The sequence below is a fragment of the Danio aesculapii genome, chromosome 4 (genome assembly GCF_903798145.1).
Source record: "Danio aesculapii chromosome 4, fDanAes4.1, whole genome shotgun sequence".
NCBI classification, from domain to species: domain Eukaryota; kingdom Metazoa; phylum Chordata; class Actinopteri; order Cypriniformes; family Danionidae; genus Danio; species Danio aesculapii.
Window position 1 is genome coordinate 317,333 of NC_079438.1, and position 18,473 is coordinate 335,805.

The 18,473-nt window shown below is 40.7% G+C and overlaps 1 protein-coding gene across 1 annotated transcript in view; it reads right to left on the minus strand.

Moving 5' to 3' along the window:
• LOC130222713 (proton myo-inositol cotransporter) overlaps positions 1–18,473 on the minus strand; it is a 150,003-nt gene that overhangs the window by 102,240 nt on the left and 29,290 nt on the right. The window contains exons 2-3 of the mRNA XM_056455240.1: positions 11,836–11,995; positions 7,604–7,812 (exon numbers count right to left, since the gene is read on the minus strand). Coding sequence (XP_056311215.1) covers positions 7,604–7,812; positions 11,836–11,995 — 369 coding nt within the window. The remainder of the gene's footprint in view (positions 1–7,603; positions 7,813–11,835; positions 11,996–18,473) is intronic.

An 18,473-nucleotide genomic window follows, 5' to 3' on the forward strand; every position in this document is an offset into this window, starting at 1 on the left:
ACAACTCACCGATTCAAATGATTCATTCAGAGCGAGTCGTCTTTAAACGACTCACTGAATTTACAAAAAGATTCAAAATGAGTCAAAACAGTAGATTCTCTAAGACAGGGGTGGGCAAATTCAGTCCTGGAGGGCCAGTGTCCTGCACAGTTTAGCTCCAACACTAATCAAACACACCTGAACATGCTAATCAGTGTCTTCAAGATCACTTGAAATCTATAAGCAGGTGTGTTTGATTAGAGCTGGAGCTAAACTGTGCAGGACACCGGCCCTCCAGGACCGAGTTTGCCCACCCCTGCTCTAAGAGTTAGGCCTGTGACTGATGATGCATACTATCATAATACTATCATATTCATATTTATAATAATATATGTATAGTAGATTAGATGATCTTTTGTTTTTACACAATTGATTCATAAACAAGCTGAATCTGGTCAATTAATCAATAGAAAAATCACACTGAACGATTCAATTTTAAATTTGATATCTGACCTCATCTGAATCAACAACTCACTGATTCAAAAGATTCATTCATTCAAAGCGAGTCTTTATTAAATAACTCACTGAACTAACAAAATGATTCAAAATGAGTCAAAACAGTAGATCCTCTAAGCATAAGGCCCGTGACTGATGGTGCTAAATGTAAATTACTATTATATTCATATTCATATAGTAGAGTAGGTGGTCTTTTGTTTTTTATATTACTGATTCATGAACAAGCTGAATCTTGTCAAATAATGCATCAAATCGGTTCATAAATCACACTGAACGATTCAATTTTGAGTTTGATATGCGAATGCATCTGAATAAACAACTCACCGATTCAAATGATTCATTCAGAGCGAGTCTTCATTAAATGACTCACTAAATTTATAAAATGATTCATAATGAGTCAAAAACAGCTGATATTTTTAGCATGTCTGCGACTGATGTTGCCAAATGTAAAATACTTTCATATTCATATTCAGAATCATGTTCGTATAGTAGATTAGATGATATTTTGCTTTTACACTATTGATTCATGAACAAGCTGAATCTTGTCAAATAATCCATCAAATCGATTCAAAAGTCACACTGAACGATTCAGTTTTAAATCTGATATCTGGCTGCATCTGAATCAACAACTCACTGATTCAAATGATTCATTCAGAGCGAGTCGTCATTAAACGACTCACTGAATTTACAAAAAAATTCAAAATGAGTCAAAACAGTAGATTCTCTAAGCGTAAGGCCTGTAACTGATGGCGCTAAATGTAAATTACTATTATATTCATATTTATAATCATATTTGTATAGATTAGATGATCTTTCGCTTTTACACTATTGATTCATAAACAAGCTGAATCTGGTCAAATAATCCATCAAATCAATTCAAAAATCACACTGAACGATTCAATTTTAAATTTGATATCTGACTGCATCTGAGTCAACAACTCACTGATTCAAATGATTCATTCAGAGCGAGTCTTTATTAAACGACTCACTGAATTTACAAAATGATTCAAAATGAGTCAAAAACAGCAGTTCCTTAAAACGTAAGCGCCCACGACTGATGGCGCTAAATGTAAATGACTATTATATTCATATTGAAATAGAAGAGTAGGTTTTAATTAGTCTTTTGCTTTAACACTATCGATTTGTGAACAAGTTGAATCTTGTCAAATAATCCATCAAATCGGTTCACATGTCACAACTCAATTTTGAATCTGAGATCTTGAGTCAACAACTCACTGATTCAAATGATCCGTACATTTTGATTTCGTTCGGATTTCAAGAACAACCACAGCAATCCCTTCCCAGCTCCTGCTATCACCCACTGCTATCTCAGTCTGGCAATCTGAAATCCGCGAACGCTGACCTTACACATTTCAGAGGCGAGAGCATGACACTGTCAAAATCCCAGCTGCAGGAACAGAAAGTGTGCATGTTTCTGTCAGAGGTAGACTGACCATGATGCAATTTAAGGTCTTCAGGTCGTGGCTCTGTTGCACAAAAAAGGATCATTATATAAAGATTATTGGTTTAACTAAACAGGATACTGATATTCATTCTAATATACAAGTCGTTCTAATATGGAGAGTATTCCTCCTATCGTGTGCCATCGCTTGTATTTAGAACACGATTTAAATCAGCCTTAAATCCGCCTTTAGGCTATATAGTCAGGCACACTCCTGTTGGTGTCGTCAATCTGGCAACATGCGCTTGCGTTTGTCTTGAACCAGGCGTGCAATACCTAGTTCAACCACTGGGTGTCAAAGTTACACACTGCACCTTTAAGTATAGAACGTCGAATTAACTTGTATAATTAAGTATATATAACATCGATTTTCTTGTATGTTGATGTAAATCCAACACATGATCATTTCTACCAGTGTCGGGGCCAGAAACTTCAATCCTGTGGGTGACGTGCAGGTTCCTCTCCATATGCACCAGACACTCTCTTATAAATGTTCCTGGGAAAACATTGTGCGATTCTAAGTGTGCTTCACTCAGGTGAGTGGGCTTTACAAACCACCTGTAGGAAACACACTCTTCCCTCTCCATATGCACCAGACACCTTCTTATCAAACTCGGTTATAATGACTCTATAATAGTATGCTAAACTAACTTAGACTTGAGGGGGCGGCGCGGTGGCTCAGTGGTTAGCACTCACAGCAAGAAGGTCGCTGGTTTGAGTCTCAGCTGGGCCAGTTGGCATTATATATGGAGTTTGCATGTTCTCCCCGTGTTGGTGTGGGTTTCCTCCGGGTACTCCGGTTTCCCCCACAGTCCAAACACATGCGCTATAGGGGAATTGATGAACTAAATTGTGTCTATGGGTGTTTCCCATTACTGGGTTGCGGCTGGAAGGGCATCCGCTGCCTAAAACGTGCCGGAATAGCCGGCAGTTCATTCTGTGTGGCAATCTTTTGAAATAGAGACTAAGCTTAAGGAAAATGAATGAATGTCATTTATATATTGCTGGTCTCTGCTGATTTTGAAGCATTTCCTTCATCCTCATTTGTAAGTCGCTTTCGATAAAAGCATCTGCTAACTGAATACATGTAAATGTAATAGCTAAAAGCTCAGCGAGACTATGACTGACGTGTGATTGGTTGGTAAGAGAGGTTGTATAAGGTCTGCTTAGGGGGTGGATGACTTCCCATGGTTAATAATCGCCCCCACCTACGGCCGAATTAGATTTCCTCGGATGAAACATGCTGCTCAAGTACACATGCTATTCAGTAGTCATTTCCACCCCGCTGTGCTGCTGAATTGACGGTAATGTTGCCTTTCATTGCACTTGACTATTATAAGCTGACTCGGATGAGTTTCGCTTCATGAACACCTGTGACCACGTCTGGCTCTTATTACTAGTGTGCCATGCATGTACTTTACGGTATTAAAGAAGAATTTCATTTCTAGCAAGTTACCCCTTGTGAATGTAAAACGTGGTGTATTTGTTAATGTACCGCAGTAAGTTGTTCTGGATAAAAACTCTAAGAGGCTTGTTCACTTTCGGCTCTCGAGAGGAAAGTGGGACGTATAAAGACCTCTTCAGGAAGTAGTTAGAGACCTCTGAATCTGAGGTAATTAAGGACAGAACCAATCCACTTTCCGAGATCCTCTTGTCCCTCTTGACATTGCATCTGCACTTCGCAAACTTTCTTTGTGAAACTAGAATCATTTGGTTTATGTTCTTTCTCTTGTTGCTTGGTTTGTTTCTGTTGTTTCCACTTGTTCTTGATGTGTCGTTTTTTCACCGGTGCACATGGACCATCCCAACTGCATTGGAAATACACTTTTAAAGGGGTAAAAGTTTTAACTAACAAGTCTTATCCCAGCAAGCATGTCAGTGTGAGGCCCACTGTGGATAGGTGTGGGTTTACTGTGGGCAGGACAATCCCACAGAAAAAAACAATGTGAGGTAGCCTGCAGGGCCGGAGCAAGCTGAACTGCCGCTCTAGGCAAAGTACGTTCACGCCGCCCTCAACCCGAAAGGGAAAACGAAAGTGACCCGTTGGCAAAGTGAGGACCGTTGCGGATGAAATTGAAGACCGGGGGTTGGGGGGTGGTTCGCGGATATAACTGAGGATGCGGGTGGTGAGGAAGGTGTCGCGGACGCCGCCCTTTCTATTCTGCCACCCTAGGCAGCCGCCTAGGTCGCCTCTATGGACGCGCTGGCCCTGGTAGCCTGTGGTTTTTGTGTGGGCAAGCATATAGGTCCCAATGGATTTTGCCCTTTGGGGCCCCTACTTGTGTTTTGTGGGATTGGGCAGGTCTTATACTGTATTGTTAACCAGAGCTGCGTCGAAATGGAAATTATAGGCCAATAAGATTACTCTTCATATTTGGAAGTGATATACAGAAGTCAACATCTGATGTGGATCAAACCCTTTCGTTAAAGTTGTCGAAAAACTATTGAACAACACCCATTCCTTGATCCACTTCAAATGTTGACGACTATAAAGGCCAATAGAGGTCCGGCAAGCATTTTTTGTGTTTAATAGATACACTTAATTGTGTATCTAGATTTGTAGGCTAGATTTGGACAAATCTAATAGACATCTAACAAAAGTCCAAAAATAGACTAGTTTTTAAATAGATTAGCATGCGGAGTCATTCATTCTTGGTGATGACTAGTCTATTTGACAGCCCAAATATATCCTTGTTTTAACTGAGAGGTCCATGTTCAGAAATAAAAAACACAACAAAATGCTTGGAGGTACAATTCTTGACATTAATTTTGAAAATGATAACTAAAGGCCACATCAGATTTGGTATAAAATCAGTATTGTCAGTTGCTGAATGTTCGCCAGCTCCTGCCTCTTTCTTCCCTGAATGAGTTTGAGCTACTTCTACAGTAGCATCCCACACATTTCAAGAAGGGTATAAATGGAGGTCAGAGCCTGCTCCAAATGGGCTGGTCAGCTTCAAGTGGGTGGAACTTGAGCTCCAAGTGGGCTGTATACACCCCCTACTCAACTTACACCAACCCTAAAACCAGCCTATTTCAGTGTAAGCCCCTCCCATTTAGAGGTCTCCGGGCTGCAGAGATACCTACTTGAACATTTATGGCATAAACCCAAAACACCAGAAAATAAACTCAACACAGTCGAGCATAGAAACCCCACTGCCTACCAATGTTACTGTCAGAGCAACACAAATAGAATCTAGAAGTATAAATGCCCAATAAATACAAAATGAGATTTTATTGGCCAATACTATAATCATTCATCACCATCTTTATCTACTATGAACTGAAATCAACATTTGATACAGTGAACTAATTTGGAACAAAGTTAAAACTATAAAATGCACTAAAACCTCTATATCAGAGGCCAGCTAGTGAAGTGCTATGTAGGCAAACCTCACTCCACTAACCTCTAAAGGTACTCTAGCGACAGACGTTAGAGTCATGGTCTTTAGCCTCCTTGTTAGAGCAACCGAGTCCCATACAAAGAATCGCTGGTTCGATCCCAACTCAGACCATGGCTTCTAGCCTCTGTCGCTAGAGCACCTTTAGAGGTCAGAGGAGTTAGGTTTACCTGCACAACACTTCACTAGCTGGCCTCTGTTGCACTCACCCCCCCTTAAACCTCGCTCACATCCCGGATGAGCCCCCACGTCTGTCGCAAGAGAACCTTTAGACGTCAGAGGAGTTAGGTTTTCCTGCATAGCACTTCGCTAGCTGTCCTCTGTTACACTCACCCTCCTAAACCCTGCTCCCATCTCAGACGAGCACCCACATGTAACCCACCGGTCCTACTGCACCCAACCCGTGCTGAGTTGGGATCAAACTGGTGATTTTTTGCATGGGAGTCAGTTGCTCTAACAAGAAGGCTAAACCATTCCCCCTAGCGTCTGTTGCTAGAGCACCTTTTCAGGTCAGAGGAGTGAGGTTTACCTGCATAGCACCCGACGAGCCCCCACATGTAACCCACCAGTCATGCTGCACCCAGCCGGTGTTGAGCTGGGATCAAACCATTTTTTTGCATGGGAGTCGGTTGCTCTAACAAGGAGGTTAAAGACCAAGGCCTCTAGCGTCCTTTTGAGGTCAGAGGAGTGAGGTTTACCTGCATAGCACTTCGCTAGCTGGCCTCTGTTACACTCACCACCCTAAACCTCACTCCCATCTCTGACGAGCCCCCACATGTAACCCATTGGTTATACTGCACCCAACCCGGTCTGAACTGGGATCGAACTGGTTATTTTTTGCATGGGAGTTGGTTGCTCTAACAAGGAGGCTGAAGACCAAGGCCTCTAGCGACCTTTTGAGGTCAGAGGAGTGAGGTTTACCTGCATAGCACTTTACTAGCTGGCCTCTGTTACACTCACCCCTCTAAACCTCATTCCCATACCTGACGAGCCCCCACCTGTAACCCGCCGGTCCTACTGCACTCAACCCGTGCTGAGTTGGGATCAAACCGGTGACTTTTTGCATGGGAGTCGGTTGCTCTAACAAGGAGGCTAAAGACCATGACCTCTAGCGTCTGTCGCAGGAGCACCTTTTGAGTTCAAAGGAGTGAGGTTTACCTGCATATCACTTCGCTAGCTGGCCTCTGTTACAATCCCCACCCTAAAATCCCATCCCCATTCCCATCCCGGACGAGCCCCCACATGTAACCCACCGGTAATACGGTCAGAGCTGGGATCGAACGGGTTATTTTTGCATGGGAGGTTGTTGCTCTAACAGGGAGGCTGGAGACCAAGGCCTCTAGCGACCTTTTGAGTACAGAGGAGTGAGGTTTACCTGCATAGCACTTCACTAGCTGGCCTCTGTTACATTACTTTTTCTCTTACGTATTTTATAAAGTTCACTATAAACCCAACCCCAGAGGTCTGCATTCCCAACACAATCTCACGGCAATTCGTAACTTTTTGATTTAGTGGCTAATTCGTATGAATTCGTACGATTTAATTCGTACAATTTAGTACGATTTGCTCATCCCCCAATGACGGTTGGGTTTAGGGGTGGGGTTAAGTGCCATGCCTCCTTTTTAAAATCGTACAATTTCATACGACTGAACACGTATGAATTCATACGAATTAGCTACTAAACTGTCAAAACGTAAAATCAGGCTGGCATTGCTGCTCTTATGTGGATAATTATTGATAATAATAATTGACAAGAATTCTCAATGGTAACTGCAATTTTGCAGTATCTGTAATAGGCGTCTTACCCCTATGGCGTCTCACTTCTCCAATTCCCACATGGTAAAAAAGTGATTAGTAGACTTTGCTTTAAATAGTGAGTAAACTCCTTAGTTTTAAAGTGATAAGTTGACTTAACGAACTTCAAAAACTGAGTAAAACTGTTCCCTTAAAATGATCAAGTCAATAAATTATGTGTGTAGCCTCAAATTAACAGTTCCAAGTTACAATGGGTTTACTCAATTTTTAAGTGTCTAATCGCTTTTTAAAGTGCTATAAACACAAATGATCTCAGTGCGCTGCGCATCCCTGTTAACGTGTGCACTACTCCGGTTTGCTGATCTCCACAAGGTATTCTCTTTTGCACTTGAGCACTTTCCATAATTGAATGAAACCAATGGACCGAGACTGTATTTGTGTTTCTTTGAGCTACTTGCATGCGTGAACACGTGCAAGACCATTTTCTCACCTCCTCCGCAGTCCTTTTCCTCCTCTTCGATGCTGCTTTTGATAGTATCATACTCCTCGTCGATGTTCTGGTTGCCACGGATTTGGCTGAGCACACGCCGGGCCTTCTGGGTCAAACCTTTCTGAATGAGCCAACGGGGACTTTCTGGTAGGAAGAGGAACCCTAGGAACTGCAGCAGCGCAGGGATCACTGACAGACCCAACATGTACCTACACAGATGAGAAAATAAACCACAAATTAATCAGAGAAATGACTCCTTAGCTGCCGAAAGATTATATTTAGCCTAGTTTATTTTGAGACTGCGAGCAGAAAACAATCCTAATGGTGCAGAATATAAGATGGTATCTCTATATAGATGGCCTCTTTTTTGGAATAAACACAACCCAATGACTTAAGGCAGTGTTTCCCAACCCTGTTCCTAAAGGCACACCAACAGTCCACATTTTCAAGCTCTCCCTAATCAAACACACCTGAATCATCTTATCATAACATCAGAAGAGACTCCAACACCTGAAGTTAATGGGTCAGATAACGGAGACATCCAAAATGCGTACTGTTGGTTGCCTCCAGGAACAGGGTTGGGAAACACTGACTTAAGGGATAGTTCATCCAAAAATGAAAATTCAGTCATTCATTTTAAGGAACAGATGAATAAAATCACTAAAATTATTATTATTATTTTCGAGGTGATTGAATCTTTTTTCGAGCCGTTTCGTTAATTTCGTTCAATTTGCCGAAAATATTATTAAAACGTTACGATTTGCTTCCAAACTCATCTACAACTACACCAAATGTTGATCGCACTACAAATAAGTCATACCCTTGAGCTCAGCTCACCTCTTCTGACAGGTCTTCAAATTTGGAGTTTGGATTAGTCAATTAACTTATGTTGCCCATCTAGGAAGAAGGAGGAGTAGGGGTGGATGGGGGATTCTTCAAAACGAAGATAGCGGTGGTACGTAACCCAGGGTATTTGTAGTAGCTTAGGAGTCGTCTGATTGGTGCATTGAGAATTGGATAATGCGGATCCAGCCGCTAGCAATCATAAGCACGTGATCCTCTCGAAATTAGTTTATAACTAAACTTCACAAAGAGAGACGAGGACTCGAGAAATGAACGGATCAAATCTTTAATTTCGGCTCTGACTGCATATGATTGGCTTCTGTCCTTCACGTGATGAACGAACGACTCAAACCTGATAGAAGACTCGAAAAAGGAACCAATCTTCTACTTCACCTGCGCAAATGAACGAATCACTCCCTGAGAGGACTCCTCATTCTCGAGTCATACAAAAGATTCGTTCAAAATGAACGAATCGTTCAAGAACGACCCATCACTAGCGTCTAATGACCCAATTAAAAGTTTTCGGGCTCTGCTCAACATGATTTTGATTTTAAAAAATTTTAGCAATGTTGATATTCACATCACACACGTTAAAAAAAAAAAGAGTTCATTCACTCCCGTATCACTCTAAAGGCCGGTTTACGTGCAACAACTTCAATCATAAGGTAAACACAAAACAAAAGTCTCCGTCTGGAGTGCCTTCATGGGACTCCACACTTGTAAACACTCGCTCCATCATGCATCATGCCACACTCATCATCGCTAACCAAGCCGACCAATCACAAAGCTTGCACAACGCGTCTTTTTTTGAGAGGGCCATGCGACCGTGCGAAGGCTGTGCCGGACCATACGCATGCGCTTGACGCAGAAGTATAAATAAGCCTTAAGCCTGGTTTATACTTCTGCGTCGAGGGATCGCCGTGACCCACGGCGCATGCCTTACGTGTAGTCCTGCATTTATACTTCTGCGCGCTGTTTGTGTTGCTCTGCAATAACACTGCTAGCTGGCAGTGAGGTGTTTATGTTCCTCTGTCTCGAGTTTCTTTGTGAGTGTTTTGTTTTTTTCTGAACGCTTCCTTAATGTACAAGTGGCTCAAACAACCCTCATTTTGAGGCGGGAAACGGCAGACGTGCAACAACTTTAATCATAAGGTAAACACAAAACAAACCTTTCCATCTGGAGCTCCTTCACACTCCACACTTATAAACAATCGCTCCAACAGGTTCGTGTGGCTCTCGGTCCCGCCCACACTCATCAGCACTACCAAGCCGACCAATCACAGAGCTTGCGCTATGCGTTGTTGCAAGGTGTAGTTAAATTTTTTGAGAAGTGCGCGTCAGCGCCTGCGACCACACGAAGACTGCACGGGAGCATATGCGTGCGTCTGACGCAGAAGTATAAATCTTAACCCTTTGGTTTTTCTAGAGTCCTCGATACACCATTTCAAAAATGACTCGCCTTCACTAAAACTCAAAACAAGGGGTGCTCAACCCTGTTCCAGGAGATCTACCTTCCTGCAGAATTCAGCTCCGACTCTGGTCAAACACACTTGAGGCAATAAGGGGCTATATGCACACAGATTTTTAATTTTAGCCAGCCGGCCTCAGCGCTTCCGGTGAACTGTCTTTCCATTATAAAATTGCCACGTTTAAGGTCTGATATCTTTACAAATCACCGATCTTCACTGCCTGATAGATATACGATATGAAGAGGGTCTCAGACCGGACAAGAAGCACTGCAATAAATTCCATTTCTCCCCGCCATGTCAGCAATGGAGTTTCTGCGCTTGCCTGCTGATCCTGACACCGCTACCGGTTAAACAGCCTTTCTTCTCGGTTTACGTTTGAACAACTAAATGAATGCTTAAGTCTATTTAACAGAATGTATTGTAATTACATTACAACATCGATGCTGTAATATAGCTATAGCTGTGCATAGAGCCCATTAGGACCTGAACAGCACTTGATAATCACAGGCAGGTGGGTTTAATATAGGCTGCAACTAAATCTGCAGGAAGGTAGATCTCCAGAAACTGCATTGGTGCCTCTTGCTCTAAAATAAAACAGCTAAAATAGAAAATGATTCATTTTTTTGTAATGTTGGGGTCATTTTAGGAAAAGTCACCAAACTTCAAGACAAAAAATCATTATTTGCGGCTGTTTTCTGCCTTTAAAATTGTGCCCGGGTCATTTTGACCGATAAGTGAACAGGAGGGTCAAACTCAGACAACGCTTCCTGAACATCATGAAAATCTGTCAGTTTCACTTATTTAAAAAACCCCGAAAACAACATAAGACACTTGGGCTGCATCCGAAAGCGCACACTTCCCTACTATATAGTACATTAAAAACAGTATGTGAGCCGAGTACTTTGTCTGAATTCATAGTATTCGTTAAACAGTATGCGAGAAGTACCCGCATGACCTACTACCTCCGGCGAGATTCTGAGGTGCGCACACAATGGACAATACGATATCCCATGATGCCACAAAAGAGAATTCATGAATGGGAGTGAAGCGACACAACAGACGTGGGTCGGTCACGTGCAAATAACAAATGCAGGATGTACTACGTCTGAAATCCACTTATGTATACGATAAATCGAACATACTTTTCTAACGGTCATGTAATAAATTCAAATTCAGTTGTAGTTCTTATTCGAGTAGTAGACAATTTTGGACGCAGTCTTTTATTCAACACAGGCTCATTGGGAAAATGTGCCCAGGGATATAATTCTGAGAACTGAGAATAATGTACCTTGGGTACATATTGGCTGCATTTCATGTGTAAAACGAATGCTAGGGGGGAGTACCGATCACGGCTTACCGCTAACTGTATGGACGGATTTTCGAAAATGACTAATTTGCTTGGTAGCTTGCCTCGAACAGCACCAGACTTGGGAGACTTAGCGGCGTGGACCATGGTTCAAGTCCAGCAACGAACGATTCCAGAAACCAGGTAAAACGAAACCCAAAACAAAGAGAAGTGTGATGCTACGGTAAAAACAGACCGCTGCATTGGCTTTTCCCTTCTAGTTTGCTTTTGAAAACACTATCGGTTGGGCTTAAGCAAAGGAGTTTGTGGGTTTGTTGATATCAAGCTGATAAATTATGCACGACAAGATGATCTGGCTCTCTCATTGAGATGGCCAGCGCCCCCTGGTGGATTTACGAGAAATGGCTTGTATAAGAAAACGTTCTCCCAGTAACGTATTTGAAATCATTTAAAATTGTACACGGCGCCCTCTAGTGGATTTGTAAAAACAAAAAACTCCAATAAAACATAGTCCAGGGTACATATTTCTCAAAAATGTAGCCCTTGGCACATATTTCCGATGAGCCTGGGTTGCTTTTATTGTTCCACATTCGACCTCACATAAAAACTCATACCTCCAGCCTTCGTGCTTCATGTAGCTGAAGGCTCCATCAATAATGCTGGCTGTGAACTGTCCCGCTGTGATGAACAGAGTGTTGATGGTGACCAGGCGTCCTCTTAGATGCGGCGGCGATGTTTCAGCGATGTACACCGGAATGGTCATCGAGGCAATACCTGAACAGATGGACATTCAGCAGACAGAAATGAACTCTTTTTCCATTTGTTCGAGCATCTCTCCATAAACCATGACACCAAAAACTCGAATAATTGGCTGGGGATTGTTGTCAATTTATAATAGTATAAAATATAGTCTTGGTCTTCCCTGTGGATCACCCCTGACCTACTTTCAGTGCTATCGGAATTTCACAATCGGAATTTATGGTTGAATTTTAGAATATTGAATTCGGTATTCAAAAAACGACGTTCGAAAATACGTCTATAAAACGTAAAAATTCAGTTGTTTTAAATGTCAGATGCTCAATATTCAAGTTAAGAAATTCAATTTTAATGGCATATAACATTCAGTTTTATTAAATTACAACTGTTAATAATCTAAATAAACACACTGCAAATTCAGGTTATTTTGGCATACTTTAGGCTCCATATATTCATACACTTCCACCCTATATTTTCTTACATAGTCATTAGTTAAAGGGATAGTTCGCCCAAAGAGAAAAAAGAAAGCTGGAAACACTATGAAAGTCAATGGTAACGTTTCCAGCTTCTTTCAAAAGGAACTCAAGGAGTTTTGAAACAAGTAAAGGGCTGAGTAAACGAAAATAATTTTGAGCGAACTATGTCTTTAAGGCCAATTCACTTTGTATGGACAGATGCTGATGAATTATTTAAATCGATACATCATTCCCTAACTAGACGAGCACGTTTAATCAGCAAAAAAAACAAGCTCTGACAGACGCCAAACAAACAAAGTGTCTGGCCGTCTGTCGTTAATTGGCTATTATAAGCATATGTTTTCAAAAATAAACACCGCTACAAAGTTTGCGTTATCAGCATGGGTGTTTGTAGAGCAAAATATGTCAAGAGCACAGACCTTGTTTGTCTTCTGAAAACCTTTAGACACATTGGATTGTGATCTTGACCTTATTACAGTTCAATATCACTCCACCACCAGGGGTGTATTATTCGAATCAATATTGAAGTCAATGAGCGTCACCAGTTATTTCTGGAAGCATTTTTAAGTATTACCCACATCCACAAAATTGATATTATTATATTTATATGTACATATATAGAGTCGAAGGCAAAACGATTAGCCCTCCAGTCTGTGAACTTATTTTATTTGTTTTCATATATTCTCCAAGTTATGCTTAACAGAGCAATTTGATTTTTAACAATAATTCATATAATTTTTAATCTTTAATAATAAAGAAGTCGTATATCTTTTAGTTTGGCTGGTAGTTAAATTTTTTTTTATATAATATATAGGCCCAATATTGTTAGCCCCTTAATTGCCTAGTTAACCCTTTAATTGCACTTTAAGCTTTGACTATGTATATCAATTATATATATATATATACATATATATATATATACATATATATATATATATATATATATATATATATATATATATATATATATATATATATATATATATATATATAATTATTTATTTATATATATATATATATATATATATATATATATATATATATATATATATATATATATATATATATATAATTATATACATATATATATATATATATATATATATATATATATATATATATTTGATTATATATATATCTTGAATATGATTGGCTGATAGCCGTGCGATATTCTGCCTTTAACAGCACAAATTAACACAAATTTCATGTCAAGAATCTTCCGTAAGGTCATGAAAGAGCTAAACATTCAACATTGTGTATCTAGTGCACTCATAAATAAAAGTAAATAAAAGTAAAGCATCGAAATAGCCAGTGAAATAAAACAAAGTGGCCATTGAGCAGGTCATGTGGTTCAACCATAGCTTTTATTGGCCGACATCAATATGGCCGCTGATTTATTGTGCATCCCTAATATAAATATCAACAACATCTAGCAATTTTTTTAGTTGAATTTTTAAGCTCCGTTCATTTTCATTTATTATACTTTTGTTCCATTATAATAATTATACCAATTTCTTCCTAGTGATGGGATAAAACATTTGCTGGATAAGTTGGCGGTTCATTCCGCTGTGGCAAAGCCGAAAAGAATAGTGTATTTTTTCATGCAAGTGATAACCCTGCATCGCTCTGACTCTAAGCCTGACCTGCGCCACATAATAAATCCTCAAACCCCGAAAGCTTCATTACACCGACACTGTCTCTCAGATCTACAAAGGAGCTCATCTGGGAGGGCTTTGTCAAAGGCGGCGCACAGGAATATGTGACATGCATAGTGAAAAACGCTTTGTCTGACACAGGGCCACTCATTCCTGCCAATTACATCACAGACATGTCGAATTATGCAAATCTACGGCCAGCAGCTGATTTCTGGGAGCAGACGGAGACCGTCGAGCGCTGCTTTCAGCTGATTGGGATGAAGTGTGAAGAGATCAGTGTTCCTATCATCTGTACACGGGAGAGCAAACAAAAAGTCCGCGCCCGCGTTTATCTAAGGTCTACGACGAAACCCTCCGCTGTAAAGTCTATTAATAGCAGCGGCTCATGTCGCTCTCGTTGCCCGGCAGACAAACGTACCTGTTGCCATGGGAACGCCTGGCTGCTTGCCTCGCAAGGAGGTTAATCAATACAGGGAGACGGCAGCTGCTATTGGCATTTCATTTAGCATCTGAAAGAGACTGACTTTACATGAGTACAGGATGCGTTTGCTTCTCGCGCACGAGCGTTCGGTGCAGCGAGGTACGAGTGGGAAGAGAAATATTACGCCACATAGAAGGATTGTTCAAAGACATGTCTGAAATCAGTCTGGATTTGGAAAACATCTGCAGATTTGGGTATCCGGTGACTCACGGTGGTCTGTTTCTGTCTGAATAGGCGAGGATCTTAACCAGGAGGCTGGAAAAAACATTCCTACGTCTTTCGTTTTTGTTTTTTGCTCCAAAAACGGAGCTAATCCTATATATACGATTGCTTAGGGCAGTGTTTCCCAACCCTGTTCCTGAAGGCACACCAACAGTACACATTTTCAACGTCTCCCTAATCAAACACACCTGAATCACCTAATTAGAACATCAGAAGAGACTCCAACACCTGAAGTTAATCAGTCAGGTAAGGGAGACATCAAAATATGTACTGTTGGTGTGCCTCCAGGAACAGGGTTGGGAAACACTGACTTAGGGTGATAGTCGGCATACTGAAGTCCTGTTTTAAGAAGCTGTTGACCTACAAAATACATATTTACTCACCATTAACTCACTTTCAAAACTCAGAACACAGAAGAAGATGTTTCGTAGAATGCTGGTGCTAACCAAAAAATGATTTCTATAGTGAGTAGCTATGTTTCCGGTTAAAGATTAGATTGAAGTGTGAGTAAATGATGAGACAAATGCTGTTTGGTGGTGAACTTTCCCTTTAATATTTATTAATTAGATCAAACCTCTCCTTCTAGAGCTTTCAAGCTACAACCCCCAAACCTCGGCTAAAACCTTTAGGCCATTCTGAAGTGTTAAGCTATGGATGTTCTACTTGATCAGAGTCAGTTTTCTTAAAAATGACAAGGAAGTTTTGAAATTTCCTTTGACTTTATGAGATTTTTTAATAATCCTGAAGGATTGTTGCAGGTCAGACTGCATGAACACGGCTGCCATGTCACACTGTAAGATCTCAGCTGTCATAATTTCAGACTGAATGTCAATAAAGATGTGGAGTTTGACGTCATCCACCGGTGACACTTTCACTATCCTGTGTTCTGAAATGATTCCTCACAGCGAATGTAAACAATCTGTAGCTGCAATTTTGCACACAGCATGTCTCGATAATAAAACCAGGAAAAGAACTGTTGACGTTTCCCCACGGTCATTTGAATCGTCGCACGGATTCAGTTCTCCTATTGGTTCTTGGATTGACGCTCATCGCAGCTGTTGTCGCACTGCAGGTAAGTATCTGAAATCTTCTGACGCTGCCAGAACTTCACAACAGGCGTTAAGCGGCTGTCTGTGAGCATGTTAAACCAACGATCAAAGATCACAGATTTTAGCCTAGGATTTCAGGAATCTTTTGGGATTTCCCAAATTAGTCTCAGATGACAGAATCGTGGCTGAAATCTCACTGAAATCGCTGAAATCTTTACTGAGGAGGTCAAAACTTTCAATCCATAAATCTCAAAGATAATTTAATCTGCATCTATTTGCTTCATTTGCCTTTTCTTTGGGTAATATTTCACTTATTTTAATTATAAAAGCCTTATATTGTTTCTTTTTTTTAAATTAAATGACATTAAATCGTATGTCACTAAGTATTGCCTTAATTCTTCCTTCATTTTCTTTCGGGTTACTGCCTTATTTATCAGGGGTCGCCACAGCGGAACGAACCGTCTGCATTAATTCTGTTACTATACAATACTTTTCCTTTAAATTAGTAGAATTCAATTAAATTCAATTCCCCTTTATTTGTATAGCGCTTTTACAATGTAGATTGTGTCAAGGCAGCTTCACATAGAAGATCATAGTGAAATGAAACAGTGTCAGTTCAGTTTTCAGAGTTTAAGTTCAGTTCAGTTCAGTGTGGTTTAATATTCACTTCTGAGAGTCCAAACACTGAAGAGTAATCCATCGATGTGCAGCTCTACAAGTCCCGAACCATGCAAGCCAGTGGCGACAGTGATGGAAAAAACAGGAAAACACTTCACCAATTGGCGAAAGTGAAGGAAAAAAAAACCTGGAGAGAAACCAGGCTCAGTTGGGCACAACTATTTCTCCTCTGGCCAAACGTCTTGTGGAGAGCTGCAGTCTAGGCATGGAGGCTGGACGTCAACAAAGACTAGTTTGTCCCTGGAGTCTCACAAGAATCAGACGCATGCTCTTTACTCCTTCATGACCACCACATTAGCTGCTCAGGATACGGCCTGGTCCAGGATTATGGAACCCTTGGGATCGTCTCGTCGCTGGTCTTGGAGCAAATCAGTGGCGCTGCGTGGTCTGAGGGCCTCAGGATGAGTATCCCCAGGTGAAAATAGAGAATAAAGAGAGTAATTACAGTAGCTGCTGTTCATAGGGTATATAAACGAGATGCAAAAACCTGCGTGGAGCACATTCATGCATCATACCGCTATGTGGTAGAACTGTTTCCCAAAACTATGTAAGAAACAGGAAATATTGTAACTTTACCTTACTGATATGATCTGAGGCACTGAATAGTGTATGTGTTCTCTCTGAAAAAATAGGTCTGACTTGTTGTGTCAAAGTTCTCTTTATTAGTATTTCATGATTATTGGCACATGCTCTTAGCATTTAAGCTAGCATGTTAAGTCTTTGACTAAAATAAATAAATTTTGTTAATTCTCTTATCATCAAATGCTGTTACCAAGATAGAGTAGCGTTTTTGACAACATGTACAGTAATAGAGTTGACAAACGCTATTATAGAATTTTCTTATTCTTCCATGTAAATATGAAAATAATAAAAAGTATGAATGATAAAAATAAGTAAAAACTTATCTTTGGATATTATTATTATTCCTTTAATTAGATGCTCAAAAGAATATCCATCAGTTAAGAGTCATGTATTCACCATCATACGCTCTCTCCCACACAGCGGTCTCTATAATCTTGGACCAGGCCGTATCCTGAGCAGATGCTGTGGTGGTCATGGAGGAGTGAAGATGACTAGACCCCTGGTGCCTAGACTGCACTTCTGCACAAGAAGTTTGGCCAGAGGAGAAATGGTCATGCCCAACTGAGCCTGGTTTCTCTCGAGGTTTCTTTTTTCATTCACTTTCGTCAATTGGTGAAGTTTGTTCCTCCACTGTCGCCACTGGCTTGCTTGGTTTGAGACTTGTGGAGCTGCGCATCAACGGATTTGCTCTTCAGTGTTTGGACTCTAAGCAGTGAAAATTAAACCACACTGAACTGAACTTCAACTCTGAACTCTGGACTGACACCGTTTCAGCTTACTAGAACTTCTATGTTAAGCTGCTTTGACACAATCTACATTGTAAAAGCGCTATAAAAATAAAGATGAATTGAATCGAACATGACTTGCAAAGGCAAAATGTAACCAATTATTTAATCACCCTTCATTTTTAGGCCTTTTTAAATAATTCGATATATTCCAGGACTGGGAGTAAAATTCTTCCTGCAAGTAAAACCTTTTCGACCTGCCACTCAACCTGTCACTGCTACAGTAAGTGTACCTGTCCCAGGACCCGTCACTGTTAAGCATGCCAGGCACTAGACTTGTCATGTTCATATCCACCTGCCACACAACCTCTCTTGATACTTGCGACAGACGCAACACAGACCGAGTGTTACAGGACAAACGCTCCATTATGCATTAAAAGAGTGCAACAAAATGGCAAATAGTTCAAATGCTGTAGGTTTACACTCTGTTTGCTCATGTGGATAACAGATCTTGAAGCAGGAGCTTATTACAGTATGTAGCTATAATGAATTAATATATAGATCTCTTACTGTTTACACTCCAATTGAACTGCATGAGCAAGCAGGCAGTGTAGTTCATCCGTACTGA